This window comes from Mytilus californianus, unplaced genomic scaffold (assembly GCF_021869535.1).
Source record: "Mytilus californianus isolate M0D057914Y unplaced genomic scaffold, xbMytCali1.0.p SCAF_4, whole genome shotgun sequence".
Taxonomy (NCBI): Eukaryota; Metazoa; Mollusca; class Bivalvia; order Mytilida; family Mytilidae; genus Mytilus; species Mytilus californianus.
In genome coordinates this window covers 96,815,825-96,831,577 of record NW_026262690.1, presented here as the reverse complement: position 1 = coordinate 96,831,577, position 15,753 = coordinate 96,815,825, and the positions used below count along the sequence as shown (strand labels likewise).

The 15,753-nt window shown below is 31.8% G+C and overlaps 1 protein-coding gene across 2 annotated transcripts in view; it reads left to right on the top strand.

The window, feature by feature from the left end:
• The window catches only part of LOC127698945 (nuclear RNA export factor 1-like), a 39,764-nt gene that overhangs the window by 21,983 nt on the left and 2,028 nt on the right, over positions 1-15,753 (top strand). For both annotated transcript variants that reach the window (XM_052202719.1, XM_052202722.1), the window contains exons 13-22: positions 271-307; positions 1,018-1,086; positions 2,274-2,390; positions 5,223-5,269; positions 5,468-5,532; positions 8,052-8,167; positions 8,759-8,801; positions 9,720-9,789; positions 12,821-12,878; positions 14,013-14,182. In XM_052202719.1, coding sequence (XP_052058679.1) covers positions 271-307; positions 1,018-1,086; positions 2,274-2,390; positions 5,223-5,269; positions 5,468-5,532; positions 8,052-8,167; positions 8,759-8,801; positions 9,720-9,789; positions 12,821-12,878; positions 14,013-14,182 — 792 coding nt within the window. The remainder of the gene's footprint in view (positions 1-270; positions 308-1,017; positions 1,087-2,273; positions 2,391-5,222; positions 5,270-5,467; positions 5,533-8,051; positions 8,168-8,758; positions 8,802-9,719; positions 9,790-12,820; positions 12,879-14,012; positions 14,183-15,753) is intronic.

Here is a 15,753-nt window from a genome sequence, read left to right as displayed (position 1 = left end):
ACTTATCAATAGCTATTAGATATAACTTCATAATTTGCCATTTAACCATACAATATATTTTGATATCATTTACAGTGCCACTCTGAAAATGATACTGTAAAATGGTTCATGAAGTAAAGTTCTACTACTCAGTTAAAGAGAATTTGATATGATGTACAAAATTAATTGATTTATTATAAATTTAAAATTCATACAAATTAAGATAAATGATAAAATTGAACAATTTAGAATGTAAGCAATAGGAATATCTACTGATTTCTTTTGTTTCAGTGCTGTACGCAAAAGATTCCCAAAAGTGATAAAACTTGTAAGTGCATATTTTTTACTTATTCGAACTATAGTTTAATATATTGAAGTCAAACTATTTACTGCATTCAGGAGATTTTTTTGTTTAATCTTCATCAAGAATCTGTGTAGCCAAAAGTGTGGAAAGCAAGGTCCCAATATTGTCATATTTGCTTTGATTCATTGATTAGTGAGCAATTATACCAAATTTTATGCAGTTGATGCTTTATAACCTTTGATACAGGTTGTTATAAGTGATGACTTTTTTTTGTATGAATTTGACAGTTTGGGAAAAAAGTCCATACTTTTGAATTCCAAAATATTGGCGGAAAGGCTTATAAAAAGATTTCCCAACCCCATTGTTTTACTTCAATATAAATTTAGGTATGAAACCGTGGAACATCTAAATGAGAATTATTTTCTTTGTAAACTTACCTATTCAGACAGAAAGTCCAAATATTTGGTTCTTTCAAAATGGAAACCTTAAACTACTTTTATTTGGTGACAATATCTCAGATAAACTTGACTTCCACTTGAGCAATTTTGGTCTCAACACTTAGTAATTTAAAAAAAAACCCAGCTCTTTATATAATTATCTTTGCTTTTATATATCATTTCAAATATCCTTTATAATTTCATTTTGTAATGTTTTTTTTTTTCTTCAATGTATTGGGTAGACTACCACTAGCAAGAAACATTCATACAACACTTGTTTGTGATATTTATTTACAGGATGGACATGACCTCCCACCTCCAATAACTTTTGACTTGGAATCTTCATCATCACTACCTCCAAAAAAGGTCAGTAATATTTTTTTTTATTTATAAAAAGTAAACTATGATGAAGTTTAAATCACAAATAATTTTTTTTTAAATTTTTAGATCTTGTATGAACATAAGATGTTCAGATATATGTCAACAAGACAATAACCCAACAACACAACAAAGCAAAAAAAGATATCTATAGGTCAACTAAAGGTTTTCATTGGTAAAAAGTGTGTAGAGTACTTTCTTTTCATTAATTGTGGAAAAAGTGAAATTACATACGAACCTAGAAATTATACTATAAGTTAAAAGGTTGAAAATGCAGTTCATTTACCAATACTTTGAAGTATGAATAAAGTGAAATACATGAGACAGCAACCAAACAACAAAAAAAAACAAAGAAAAGACATATAAAGGTCAACATGCAGTCTTTAGTAATAGACAACTTGTAATATCATACATGTATGTCAAGCTTTGAATACCCCAGTGTCTAGATAAGTTGTAATATCATGCATGTATGTCAAGCTTTAAATACCCCAGTGTCTAGATAAGTTGTAATATCATACATGTATGTCAAGCTTTGAATACCCCAGTGTCTAGATAAGTTGTAATATCATGCATGTATGTCAAGCTTTAAATACCCCAGTGTCTAGATAAGTTGTAATATCATACATGTATGTCAAGCTTTAAATACCCCAGAGTCTAGATAAGTTGTAATATCATGCATGTATGTCAAGCTTTAAATACCCCCAGTGTCTAGATAAGTTGTAATATCATGTATGTATGTCAAGCTTTAAATACCCCAGAGTCTAGATAAGTTGTAATATCATACATGTATGTCAAGCTTTAAATACCCCAGAGTCTAGATAAGTTGTAATATCATGCATGTATGTCAAGCTTTAAATACCCCAGAGTCTAGATAAGTTGTAATATCATGCATGTATGTCAAGCTTTAAATACCCAAGAGTCTAGATAAGTTGTAACTTCATGCATATATGTCAAGCTTTAAATACCCCAGTGTCGAGATAAGTTACTAATAAAATTGATAAAGGACTCACAAAAGAAATAGTTAAAAATGGGTAAAAAATATCAGTCTATGCCTGATTCATATTATAGTCGAACAAAGTAAATGATCACCACCAGGATAATAATAGAGACTGGTGTCTTTTACATTTAAAAATGCAGAATGAAATGAATGACTTGTAATATTTTTACCATTTCAGGGCAGTTTCTTTTTAAGTCCAGATTTACAGGAGCTAACAGTCAAGTTTTTGAAGGAATATTTTACAATATATGATTCTGTTGACAGACAGTCTTTGCTTCCTGCCTATCAAGATGATGTAAGATCTAAATTACAAATTGAATTTTACAATATTCCATCTTGTTTATTGGTATTGTTCTCATGAAATAACTGATATTTTAGTTCTAAGTGATACCATATTTTTATACGACCGCAAAAAAATGTTTGTGGTCGTATATTGGTATGGCGTTGGCGTCGTCGTCGTCGTCCGGCGTCGTCGTCGTCGTCCGGCGTCGTCTGAAGACACATTGGTTTTCGCACTCTAACTTTAGTTTAAGTGAATGGATCTTTATGAAATTTTACCACAAGGTTCAATACCACAAAAGGAAGGTTGGGATTGATTTTGGGGGTTATGGTAATAACAGTAAAGGAATTAGGGGCCAAAAAGGGGCCAAAAATAAGCATTTTTGTAACTTCCAGACATAACTTGTGTGTTAGTGTATGGATCTCTCTGACATTGTACCACAAGGTTCCATATCACTAAAGGAATGCTGGGATTGATTTTGGGGGTAATTGCCTCCAAATTTTAGGAATTAGGGGCCAAAAAAGGGGCAAAAAACAAGCATTTTTCTAGTTTCATGACAATAACTTGTGTGTAAGTGTATGGATCTTTCTGAAATTGTACTACAAGGTTCCATATCACAAAGGGAAAGCTGGGTTTGAGTTTGGGGGTAATTGCCCTAAACGTTTAGGAATTTGGGGCCAAAAAACACATTTTTTTCTAGTTTCCAGACAATAACTTGTGTTCAAGTGTATGGATCTCTCTGAAATTGTACTGCAAGGTACCATACCACAAAGGGAAGGCTGGGATTGAGTTTGGGGGTGATGAATCATAATGGGGGTTCAAAAAATTTTGGGGGGGGATTTATTTTTTTTTCCTTTTTTTTCTTTTTTTCCTTTTTTGTTTCTTTTAAAATTTTCCATTTTAAGTTGGTTATTTCTGATTTATATTTAAAATCAAATAATAATGATATGGTAGGAGATACACACCAAACAGGATGTGTAAATTATTATATAATAAGTATTGTGCAATAGCAAGAAATTTTCAATTGCACAGTATTGCACAATAGCAAGAAATCTTCAATTGCACAGTATTGCGCAATAGCAAGAAATCTTCAATTGCACAGTATTGCACAATAGCAAGAAATATCCAATAGCACAATATTGCGCAATAGCAAGAAATTGTCAATTGTACAGTATTGCGCAATAGCAAGATATATTTAATAGCACAGGATTGTGCAAAAGAAGATACTTCCTATAAATTGCTTATTTCTTGACCAATTTCAATGGGGTTTTATTCTTGATTTCATGGGGTTCTTTAATATGCTGAATCTAACCGTGTATTTAGTTTTTGGATTTTGGGCCCCGTTTTTAAATTGGTCCACATTGAGGTCCAAAGGGTCCAAAATTAAACTTTGTTTGATTTCATCAAAAATTGAATTATTGGGGTTCTTTGATATGCCGAATCTAACTGTGTATTTAGATTCTTAAATTTTGGTTCCGTTTTCAAATTGGTCTACATTAAGGTCCAAAGGGTCCAAAATTAAACTTAGTTTGATTTTAACAAAAATTGAATTCTTAGGGTTCTTTGATATGCTGAATCTAAACATGTATTTAGATTTTTGATTATGGGCCCAGTTTTCAAGTTGGTCCAAATCGGGGTCCAAAATTAAACTTTGTTTGATTTCAACAAAAATTGAATATATGGGGTTCTTTGATATGCTGAATCTAACCATGTATTTAGATTTTTGATTTTTGGGCCCCGTTATCAACTTTGTCCACATTGAGGTCAAAAGGGTCCAAAATTAAACTTTGTTTGATTTCATCAAAAATTGAATTATTGGGGTTCTTTGATATGCCGAATCTAACCGTGTATTTAGATTCTTAATTTTTGGTTCCGTTTTCAAATTGGTCTACATTAAGGTCCAAAGGGTCCAAAATTAAACTTAGTTTGATTTTAACAAAAATTGAATTCTTAGGGTTCTTTGATATGCTGAATCTAAACATGTATTTAGATTTTTGATTATGGGCCCAGTTTTCAAGTTGGTCCAAATCGGGGTCCAAAATTAAACTTTGTTTGATTTCAACAAAAATTGAATATATGGGGTTCTTTGATATGCTGAATCTAACCATGTATTTAGATTTTTGATTTTGGGCCCCGTTATCAACTTTGTCCACATTGAGGTCAAAAGGGTCCAAAATTAAACTTTGTTTGATTTCATCAAAAATTGAATTCTTGGGGTTCTTTGATATGCTGAATCTAACCATGTATTTAGATTTTGGATATTGGACCATAATAGGTGAATGTCCAATTTAAAATTTTTAAGTTCTTAGACCACATTCAATCTGTGTTAGAAACCTATGCTGTGTCAAATATTTAATCACAATCCAAATCCAAAGCTGTATCAAGCTTGAATGTTGTGTCCATACTTCCCCCAACTGTTCAGGGTTCGACCTCTGCGGTCGTATCAAGCTGCGCCCTGCGGAGCATTTTATTATTTTATTTATTTGTGCATAACTTAATAGTAAACATAAGATACATCTTTTTAATCGGTGAAATGAAAAAATTAAGTCGGGCTTTATAAAGATTTTTACACCATCTTTAAAGAATGACGAAATCATGAGCTTTTTATGTAACTTTATCAGGCATGTCACCTTTTTTCCTGACATCACAATACAGAATTCAGAGGAAAGCAAGAAAATTTGACGTCATAATTGAATTTTGACCAATGAAGAACTTAGAACAATTCACTGACACTTTGATAATAATCCACTGTTCCGGAACAGTATAAATTGACTAAAAATTAGAGAAAGTAAAAGTACATGGTTCAATAAGCACTTTGTATAAATTGTATAATATGTGTGATTTCAGGCTTTGTTCTCACTGTCTACAGCTTTTAATCCATTGATTGAATACAGGTAAGCTTGTATTTATTTATCTTGTTTGTTATCATTTAATCAAACTTGTCAATAGTTTTATGTGCAATTAAGCAGAATTTGAATGTTTAAGTATATAGATTGTCATAGATTGCTATAGATGTGAATTGATGATTGAAAAACATATTTCAGCTATTACCATCTCTCATTTTGCAACTAATTCAGATGTATTCATTTCAGTCAACCAAAGTTACATGATTACATGCCAGAGAGTAGAAATCTTTTAAAGATGTCAAGAGACCCAGGTAAATTAAGATTTAATGCTTGGTTACAGTAGACACTGCAGCATTCTCCATCCTGTTCCCAATATAGATTAAAGGCCAGTTATCATTCAATAAAAGTATTCATAGCATGAATATGTGAGTGAAGAGAGATCACAATATAAGAAAGAATAGTCCAAGTTTGTTTTTAAGTTGGTAAAAAATAAAGGTCACAGATGTGTTCTTGATACTTAATTCTCAAGAAGAGATTAAGAATGGAATGCAAGATTATATGACCTATAGGTTGCAATTCTTTAAATATAGACAATGCAATTTCCCATAGGAACTCCCTTTGCGGCATAAACGGTGACACTTTTACTATGAAGTTTCGTGAAAAATAATATCCCAGAACGGAAAGTTTATATGCACTACTATTTTATTCAAAGGTCAAAATATTGGGCTGTGCGGCATATTTTCAACATTTATATGCCCTGAACTTCTAAGAGTTTAAACTTATACTAAAATTCTATACTACCCTTACCTTCATATTTGGACCTCCTAAGAATTAAAATTTAGGCGCTACCATGTTTTTCTATACTGGTTACATTCCCATGTGATGTCTCTATGAGATGAAACACAGAGATCATAAATGGGAACCAGTACATTAACAAATTAACATATCTATGAATATTATATATCTCCCCAAAAGAGGCATGGTTTGAGAAACAGCTGTATTTACAAAGTGCAACCTATACAAACATTTATTCAAATAGAAAACCTTCTAAAAACACTTTTTCTCACAACTATACTTATTTATCAGACTTATATCCTTAAGGAAATCACTGCATATACTCTAAGTTTCCTTTTACAGTACATTTTATACCCCTACCCCTGTTTCAATTTTTTAAAGAATTTGAAAACAAGACTTTAATCATTGCCAGCTTACCCTATGTGCATGTTTTCTGACATGAAATGTCTAAAACATGTTTGAAACTATTATGATAACAAATTGAAAGCATTTTAGAATACTATAAATGCATTGTTTAGTAGTTAATCATTCCAACATTCAAGATTATACAAAGTATCCAATCCTGCCTGTGTCTCCAGTCCACATCTTACTGTATGCCTATTTGTCAATGAAAGTTCACAATTTCTGTCTCAAATGGTCAGTTAAAAATTCTTGTCACAACAGTGTCATCTCTAACCATATAACTAACATAAGTTAGTTAATGTTTGAACTAGAAGTGTCTAAAAAAAGCCATATTTGCAAAATTGTATTTAAGAAGATATCAGTCTGGTGCATAAATTCACTAAAAGTTTGATAGAAATGACTGCTTACATCTTATTTTTGCATAACTTTCCAGCACAGTTATTGTTTTGTTTACAAAAGACCTTGAAAATAATAAAATCATAGCATTTACAAGTTAAATTATCTGTTTTATGACCCAGGGTAGGCATTTTTTTCTGTTTTTTGCCCCCTGGGGCCTCACATTTCCTAAATATTTTCCCTGTTTCTAGCAATGTGGAATATTTAGTATATATTTAGGATAGAACACACTATTGTAAGTTTTATTGACGTCTTTTTGTAATTCTAGCTTGTACTTTTTAATGCCGCGGTCACAAAAAAACACATTTAGGCGTTACGGCTTACTTTTGGGTTATCAACAGGACAAAAACACCCCACCAATAATATTTAGGAAGGATCAATGAGTTGCAATGACTGCGAAGAGTAAATAAAAGCACTTCTAAACAATTTAAATCACAAATATGCATATATTATGAATTTATTTTGAATTCAGGGCTTTAAGTAAACCATGCATACTGTAAACTGTGAATTTATGCTGAGTCATCATAGTTAAGGCTCAGGATTTTCTCAATCTTCATGAAATATTTATAAAACTTCATATTTGAGTTAAATTCTTTAAAATCTCTGCGATAAACCAGATTTTGTGAAATTCTGTACCTTCTATTTTTTAACCCTATATAGGTTGCAATTCTTTAAATATAGACAATGCAATTTCCCATAGGAACTCCCTTTGCGGCAAAAACTGTGACACTTTTACTATGAAGTTTCGTGAAAAATAATATCCCAGAACGGAAAGTTTATATGCACTACTATTTTATTCAAAGGTCAAAATATAGGGCTGTGCGGCATATTTTCAACATTTATATGCCCTGAACTTCTAAGAGTTTAAACTTATACTAAAATTCTATACTACCCTTACCTTCATATTTGGACCTCCTAAGAATTAAAATTTAGGCGCTACCATGTTTTTCTATACTGGTTACATTCCCATGTGATGTCTCTATGAGATGAAACACAGAGATCATAAATGGGAACCAGTACATTAACAAATTAACATATCTATGAATATTATATATCTCCCCAAAAGAGGCGTGGTTTGAGAAACAGCTGTATTTACAAAGTGCAACCTTGAGTGTTATATGTTTGGAATTTTAATTTGATATAATGTAAAATTTGCCTTCCTTCTTTAATAGTAGAAATTAAAAATTCACATTATCCTGTAACTCTTAGCTTATTCTTTGATTTATTTTAATTTTAGGAAAACGTCAAAAAGTTCTTAAGAAAGGAAAACTTGGAATTGTGTCACAGCTGTGTGAACTACCAAAAACAACTCACGATTACAACTCATTTGTGGTGGATGTTGATCATGCCTCGGTAAATATTCTTGATGCATAATTACATTATCAGCAATAAAAGTAAAACATAAGATAGCTGAAAAATGTAGTTCAATGTAACATTTGATAAATACAAATAACATACATTTAACAAATAGCCACAATGGCCATTTGACAGTTTATTGAGCAAGCAGTCATCTCCAAAAAGGTTATATGGACGAAAGCAAAGCTATGTAATCATATTTCTATGTGTATGTGTCCTATTCTGTTAAGTCACATGATATTATCCTTTTCTCTTATTCATATATAATTTATAATTTCCTTTACATTTTATTTCAATCTGTTTTACTAAAAAAAATTATGGTCAGCTTTTCTTTGGCTTTTCATTAATTGGTTGAAATTCAATAATGATATTTCCTTTTTATACTCCAGCTTCTGAAGAGGGCATATGTATATATATATATATATATATATATATATATATATATATATATATATATATATAGTATGGGTTTCCATTTGCTACTGTTCCCGAACCACCGCTAGACAGAATTTTTCTGAAATTTTTCACTGAATTCTGCTCACTTTTGTGCCTCCTATAATACCATATTTATTTGATGTTTTTTTTCAGTCTACTCTTTTGAGCTTCACAGTTTTGGGAGTTTTCAAAGAAGGTAAGTAGTTCCATAGCTTTAATTCAATATTACATTTTGAGTACTATAAATGTTGATTTATGAATGGAATCCAATCTGGCCATGATGATTGTAAAATTTTTACACTTAGACATTTTCCTCTGGAGCAATTTGGCAATTCAGTTCAAGCCTGGACAGAATCATCACATGTTTTTCGGGGCCTCAGTGGCCGAGTGGTCTAAGTAGTTACTACTGTAATCACTAGCCAGTCAACACTGAGGTGAGTTCGAACCCCGCTCGTGCAGGTGCACTTGACTCCAATCAAAATTGACTAGGATTGTCAGTTTTCCTATCGAAGGTCGGTGGTTTTCTTCGGCCACTCCGGCTTCCTCCACCAATAAAAACTGGCCGCCACGAAATAGCCCAAAAGCGGTGCTTAAAAGTGGCATTAAAACACCAAAAATCAAAAAAATCAAATCACATGTTTTTCTATTGTCAATATTAAAGAAGATACCAATTGAGTAATACAGATTTCAAGTTTAGAAAGGTATATTAGTAGTAAAAAATATTCCACTTTGTCAATCCTAAATGTGTAGTTCTTCACAAATCAACAATATTTAAGATCCTTTTTATGCTTAAATGGCATAAATATATGAAAATTGTATCCCAAGTTTTTTAATCTTTGCCAAAGGCATAACGCTTTTTGCATAGAATATCTGGGTCATTTTTAAAGAAATTTATAGTATCTTGCATTATTCTACTTTAAAGTTTGAAAACCCTGTCTAAAACATTTTGGTTATAATATCTTATATTGTTCAAGATTAAGGTTCTAGAAACAGTGATGTTTATTTTTCTCAATATGGCATATTTTTACCAGGTGAGGAATGCAAGTTCCTTGGTGCCTATAATTTAAATAGTTCATGTGTCTGTAATAAAAATCTACCTAATCCTGTTTTGTAGATAGTAGATCAGACAAACCACCCATAAGATCATTCAGCAGACATTTTGTAACAGTACCAAGTGGGCCTGGGTAAGCTATACAAATATATTTTATTACTGTGCAATACCTATTTTCAAATATGTTTTCTCTCCTTTTGTATGTTGACCTTGAAATGCATTTAACCTTCAGTATATTATTGATTGCAATTTGTATACATTACAAATTAGAATGCAGCATATAACTATTTTTAACCATGTAAATTTATGCTGTTAATTCAATTATATTCGTGGGTACTGATTTTTGGGAATCAACATTGTATTTTCATGGATACTTGAATTGACGATTTCTGCATTAAAACCTATCGAATTTTTTTTCTCTGAACACAAAAAATTCTGGTTATATCCAGGGCTTCCAAAATTATTTTTAGCCAGCCGGACATTTTATATATTATCCCGATTTAATCCCTTAAGACAAAATAAACAAAAGGCAATTATGGTAATCAGTTGCCGAGTTGGCCATCCCAATGATTGACATTAAAAAAAACGATATTAAACTTTCTTTGATTCAAATTTGAAGTTCTGACCTAAACTATTAAATTGGCAGTGGAAGTGTGCAACATCAGCGTACTTATATATGCCTTAGACTCTTTATTTGTGCAAAATAACGTTGTCAAAAACTTTACTTTCCTTTTTGTCGAGCATTCGACTTTAGTCGAAAAAGCGAGACATAGCGATCCTACATTCCGTCGGCGTCGTCGTCGGCGGCGTCCACAAATATTCACTCTGTGGTTAAAGTTTTTGAAATTTTAATAACTTTCTTAAACTATCCTGGATTTCTACCAAACTTGGACAGAAGCTTGTTTATGATCATAAGATAGTATCCAGAAGTAAATTTTGTAAAAATAAAATTCCATTTTTTCCGTATTTTACTTATAAATGGACTTAGTTTTTCTGCCGGGAAATATTACATTCACTCTGTGGTTAAAGTTTTTAAAATTTTAATAACTTTCTTAAACTATCCTGGGTTTCTACCAAACTTGGACAGAAGCTTGTTTATGATCATAAGATAGTATCCAGAAGTAAATTTTGTAAAAAAAAAAATCCATTTTTTCCTTATTTTACTTTTAAATGGACTTAGATTTTCTGCCAGGAAACAACACATTCACTCTGTGGTTAAAGTTTTTAAAATTTTAATAACTTTCTTATACTATTTTGGATTTGTACCAAACTTGGACAGAAGCTTGTTTATGATCAAAAGCTAGTATCTAGAAGGAAATTTTGTAAAAAAATAAATCCATTTTTTCAGTATTTTACTTTTAAATGGACTTAGATTTTCTGCCAGGAAACAACACATTCACTCTGTGGTTAAAGTTTTTAAAATTTTAATAACTTTCTTATACTATTTTGGATTTGTACCAAACTTGGACAGAAGCTTGTTTATGATCAAAAGCTAGTATCTAGAAGGAAATTTTGTAAAAAAATAAATCCATTTTTTCAGTATTTTACTTTTAAATGGACTTAGATTTTCTGCCAGGAAACAACACATTCACTCTGTGGTTAAAGTTTTTAAAATTTTAATAACTTTCTTATACTATTTTGGATTTGTACCAAACTTGGACAGAAGCTTCTTACAATCAAAAGATAGTATCAAGAGGAATATTTTTATTGATTTACTTCCTCATTTTTGTTGAGCCTGCGATTAACAGAAAAAGTAGGCGAGACACTGGGTTCCGCGGAACCCTTACGAATTTTTTAAATCTCATACCGGATGTTATCTTGACAATGGTAGAACATGGACCAGAGACGGATACGTAAATTCCATATACTTTTGCAAAGTACGAAATCTTTCTACGTTATTTCTTCAAGAATATATTCAAAATAAACGTGAGATAAAGGTATCAATGACAATTTAAGCATTTTTTTAAGAAATTAGGATGCATAATTAAATGTCACACATGCGCACATGTGTACTAGTTCAAACAGAGACATGTCTCTGGTTCAAACAACGTGGTTATGACGATTTTTCATTTTCACCTATTTAATTTTTTCATCAAATCATATTTGTAAACGTATTTCTGATAATTTAAATCTTTTTGACTAAATTAATTAGATGCAAACCGCTGAAATGTAAGAAAATAACTTTGAATAGACCGATCAATGTCCGGTTCAAAATAGTTTACCTGTCACCAGAACAGGTAAATTTCAGCTGTTCGACAACTAATTAGCCTTGATTAAAATGAGAAGGTATTAAAGTAGGGGTTGTTTTGATAGTACTTAATGATCATGTCTCTTTTATGACCGGAAATGTGTGGCTGTTCAAGGCAAAATGTTGGGTCAAAAAGATCGTGAATTATGTTAAAATGACCGTCTCTTAAGAAAGCCTTGAAAACTAAAAAGTAGATGACCGTTTCATGCTTTTCCCAGCCGGACTTTTACCGGACATTATACAAATGTCCTGCATATATGACCGTTTTGGAAGCCTTGGTTATATCCCCAAATGATGAATCTGCAGTAGCATTTATTGAAAGACAGATGGGTCAATATCCCTTATTCTCCTCAAATTAAGGTACTCAAATATAATATTTAAACAAAAAATCTCTGTGCAGTGATATTGGACATGTTGCAATTTTAAACAAGTGGCTGAGCTCATTTGATGAGAAAAGGACCATAGAATAAAGGTGTAAAACTATGGAGTTACTAGTATTAAATGTATGCAAAGAACTAAAAATAGGTATTTTTTTATTTCGAAGCCACATCACAAAGAGTTTTTTTGGGCATATAAAATTGTGAAAAGAAAACAGAAATCTCATTTCGTATCTCAGAAAATTTAACCACATATGTGAAAATATCTCAGCTTAGAAACGAGCCATTATACATATCCAAATTTATGACATGGGCAGAGGACGTGAAGAAAATGCTACAATTACTGCCTACCTGTAATGAATTATGCATATTGACCAGATAATCTTACTTTTTAGGAGCATGTGATTGCACACCTGGTTTTGGTAGAAGTTGATATTGCCCAATGCTTTTGTTATATGTCTTATTTAGAATCACTCAGTATTTTGTGACCCCCTGAACTGTAGTCAAATTTTGGTTTTATAACATATTATTGTTTACAGGATGGTGATTGTAAATGATATGTTGACTGTTACAAATGCTTCACATGAACAGTTTCAGGTATATTTTATAATTTAAGAAGTCTTTTGAGATCATGCAGTAGAAAAAATGAAAAGCACTTCAAGGTTTATATTCTTACATTGGAACTTGTAACTGTCAGTATGTGTGATGACACTAAAACAAAAATTAAACAGCAGAAGAAAGATTCACTATTCATTTACTGTAAATGCTAAGAAGGAAATAAGGACATTCTTTCAAAAGTATCACCTTTCAAAATAAATGAAGTACTGTGGATTCATTTATTTTCATGGGTACCAATTTTCGTGGATTGAGGAAAACTTGCATTTTTGTGGATATTTGATTTCGTGGTTTTGCTAAAGTCTGCATAATTTCCTACACAAAAGTTATAATTCGTTGGACATTGGAATTCGTGGTTCCCGGGTAATCACGAAATCCACGAAAAATTGGTATCCAAAGAATAATAATAAATCCACAGTAAACCAAAAATAATGACAAATCAGCTAGAAAGTTTTGGATACATCAGCTATGTTCTCTTTAACCAGTGGATTATATGAGAAAGCTGAAAAACAATATTATCTGTTAGGAAGCAAAATAAGTCTTTAAAGATATACATATTGACAATGAATTTGATCTAATCTTCCTTGAAAGTGTGAAATAAATTTAAGATTGTTTTGAAAATTTTTTCTAGTTAAGATATTTTATCTACACTTTAACAGAATTATTTCACCTTTATAGGTCATGACAATGGTTTTTATGTGAATTACTTTTTTCGTTGTCATGATGCACAGCTATGAAATAAGACTTAGCATACAACCTTTGAAGTATTGAAATTTATGTCAAAGGTTTACATCAGCAATATGGCAAATAAATTTGAAAATCAGTACAGAATAAATATTTTTATGGGAGTAATGCCAAAGACAATTTTCTATGGATTGTTTGGAAATACCCTAAATTCCAGAGCAAATCTTATAAGACTGCAGAAAATGTAGCAAATCATAAAATGCAATTTATTCATTTTTTGCATGAAATGTAATAAAGCAAAATATTTCACGAGTTAATACAAATATCTTCTACAATTTATGTAGGGTTGTTTGACAACTGATGGGCAACAGGTGTATCATGTGTTGATATTTTAGTTGTTTGCACCATAATCAATAACACGGTTTATTACAGAAAGCCTTTAAGTCTCAGGCCCCTACACCATCCTCTAGTCCAGTTCCAGATGAGGGACCATCAGTACTCTTTCCTCCACCAGCCTGTAGCACACCATTCACACCAGAACAACAACAGAAGATCCAAAGTTTTTGCCATGACTCGGGCATGAATGCTGAATGGTCAGCAAAGTAAGTTTTAATTTGGTTTTATCTTTACTCTGATAAGCTAATAATAAAAAGACAAGGTTGGTAGTCACTAGTACAGAGTTGTACTCAAATTTAAGATGAAAGCAAGGTTCTTTTAATTTGAAAAACAAACAGTAATGTATGAATATGTACAAGTCTAGAAATTGATATTTGGTTTGCTCAAGAGTGTATGGTGACATCTTTGGTTATTGTGTACTGCTGGATTACTGAATCATTTACATTTTCCCCATTTCTCCTTTTATTCTAAGGAAATATTCTCCAGAGAAAAAAAGACATGAACTTTTATTATTTCATTATAATCAAGAACAAATTTCATCATATTTTTAGATGCTTATTTATATCTTATTGTCGAGCCTGCGACTTTTGTCGCAGAAAGCTCGACATAGGGATAGTGATCCGGCGGCAGCGGCGTTAGCTAACTTCTTAAAAGCTTTATATTTTAGATGGTGGAAGACCTGGATGCTTCATACTTTGTATATGGATGCCTCATGTTACGAAGTTTCCGTCAGTCACATGTCCAATGTCCTTGACCTCATTTTCATGGTTCAGTGACTACTTGAAAAAAAAGTTAACATTTTTTGTAATGTTAAATTCTCTCTTATTATAAGTAGTAGGACAACTATATTTGGTATGTGCGTACCTTGCAAGGTCCTCATGCCCGTCAGACAGTTTTCACTTGACCTTGACCTCATTTCATGGATCAGTGAACAAGGTTAAGTTTTGGTGGTCAAGTCCATATCTCAGATACGATAAGCAATAGGTCTAGTATATTCGGTGTATGGAAGGACTGTAAGGTGTACATGTCCAACAGGCAGGTGTCATCTGACCTTGACCTCATTTTCATGGTTCAGTGGTTATAGTTAAGTTTTTGTGTTTTGGTCTGTTTTTCTTATACTGTATGCAATAGGTCTACTATATTTGGTGCATGGAATGATTGTAAGGTGTACATGTCTAGCTGGCAGGTGTCATCTGACCTTGACCTCGTTTTCATGGTTCAGTGGTCAAAGTTAAGTTTTTGAGTTTTGGTCTTTTTTTCTAATACTATATGCAATAGGTCAACTATATTTGGTGTATGGAAATATTTTATGATCTATATGTCAGTCGTGCAGGTTTTATATGACCTTGACCTCATTTTCACGGTTCATTGCTCAGTGTTAAGTTTTTGTGTTTTGGTCTGTTTTTCTTAAACTATAAGCAATAGGTCAACTATATTTGTTGTATGGAAGAATTGTTAACTGTACATGTCTGCCAGGCATGGTTCATTGGTCAATGTTTAGTTTTCTTGGTTAATGTTAAGTTTATTTGACAGTTGTAATTAAGCTTTATATTTAGGACTATCAACATAATATCAATGATTAGTAAAGAAGGCGAGATATTTCAGCGTGTGCACTCTTCTTCAATTCTCCACAGTGATGGTACAGCTGTAAAGGATGTGTATCAAGTGCCTGACTGGAAACAATATGATGATATTTATTGTCCAATCAAATCTTTGTATATTGTAAACAAGACTGTTACTCCACCTTTCTATTGTATTAAGGTGTCAATCTTAATTA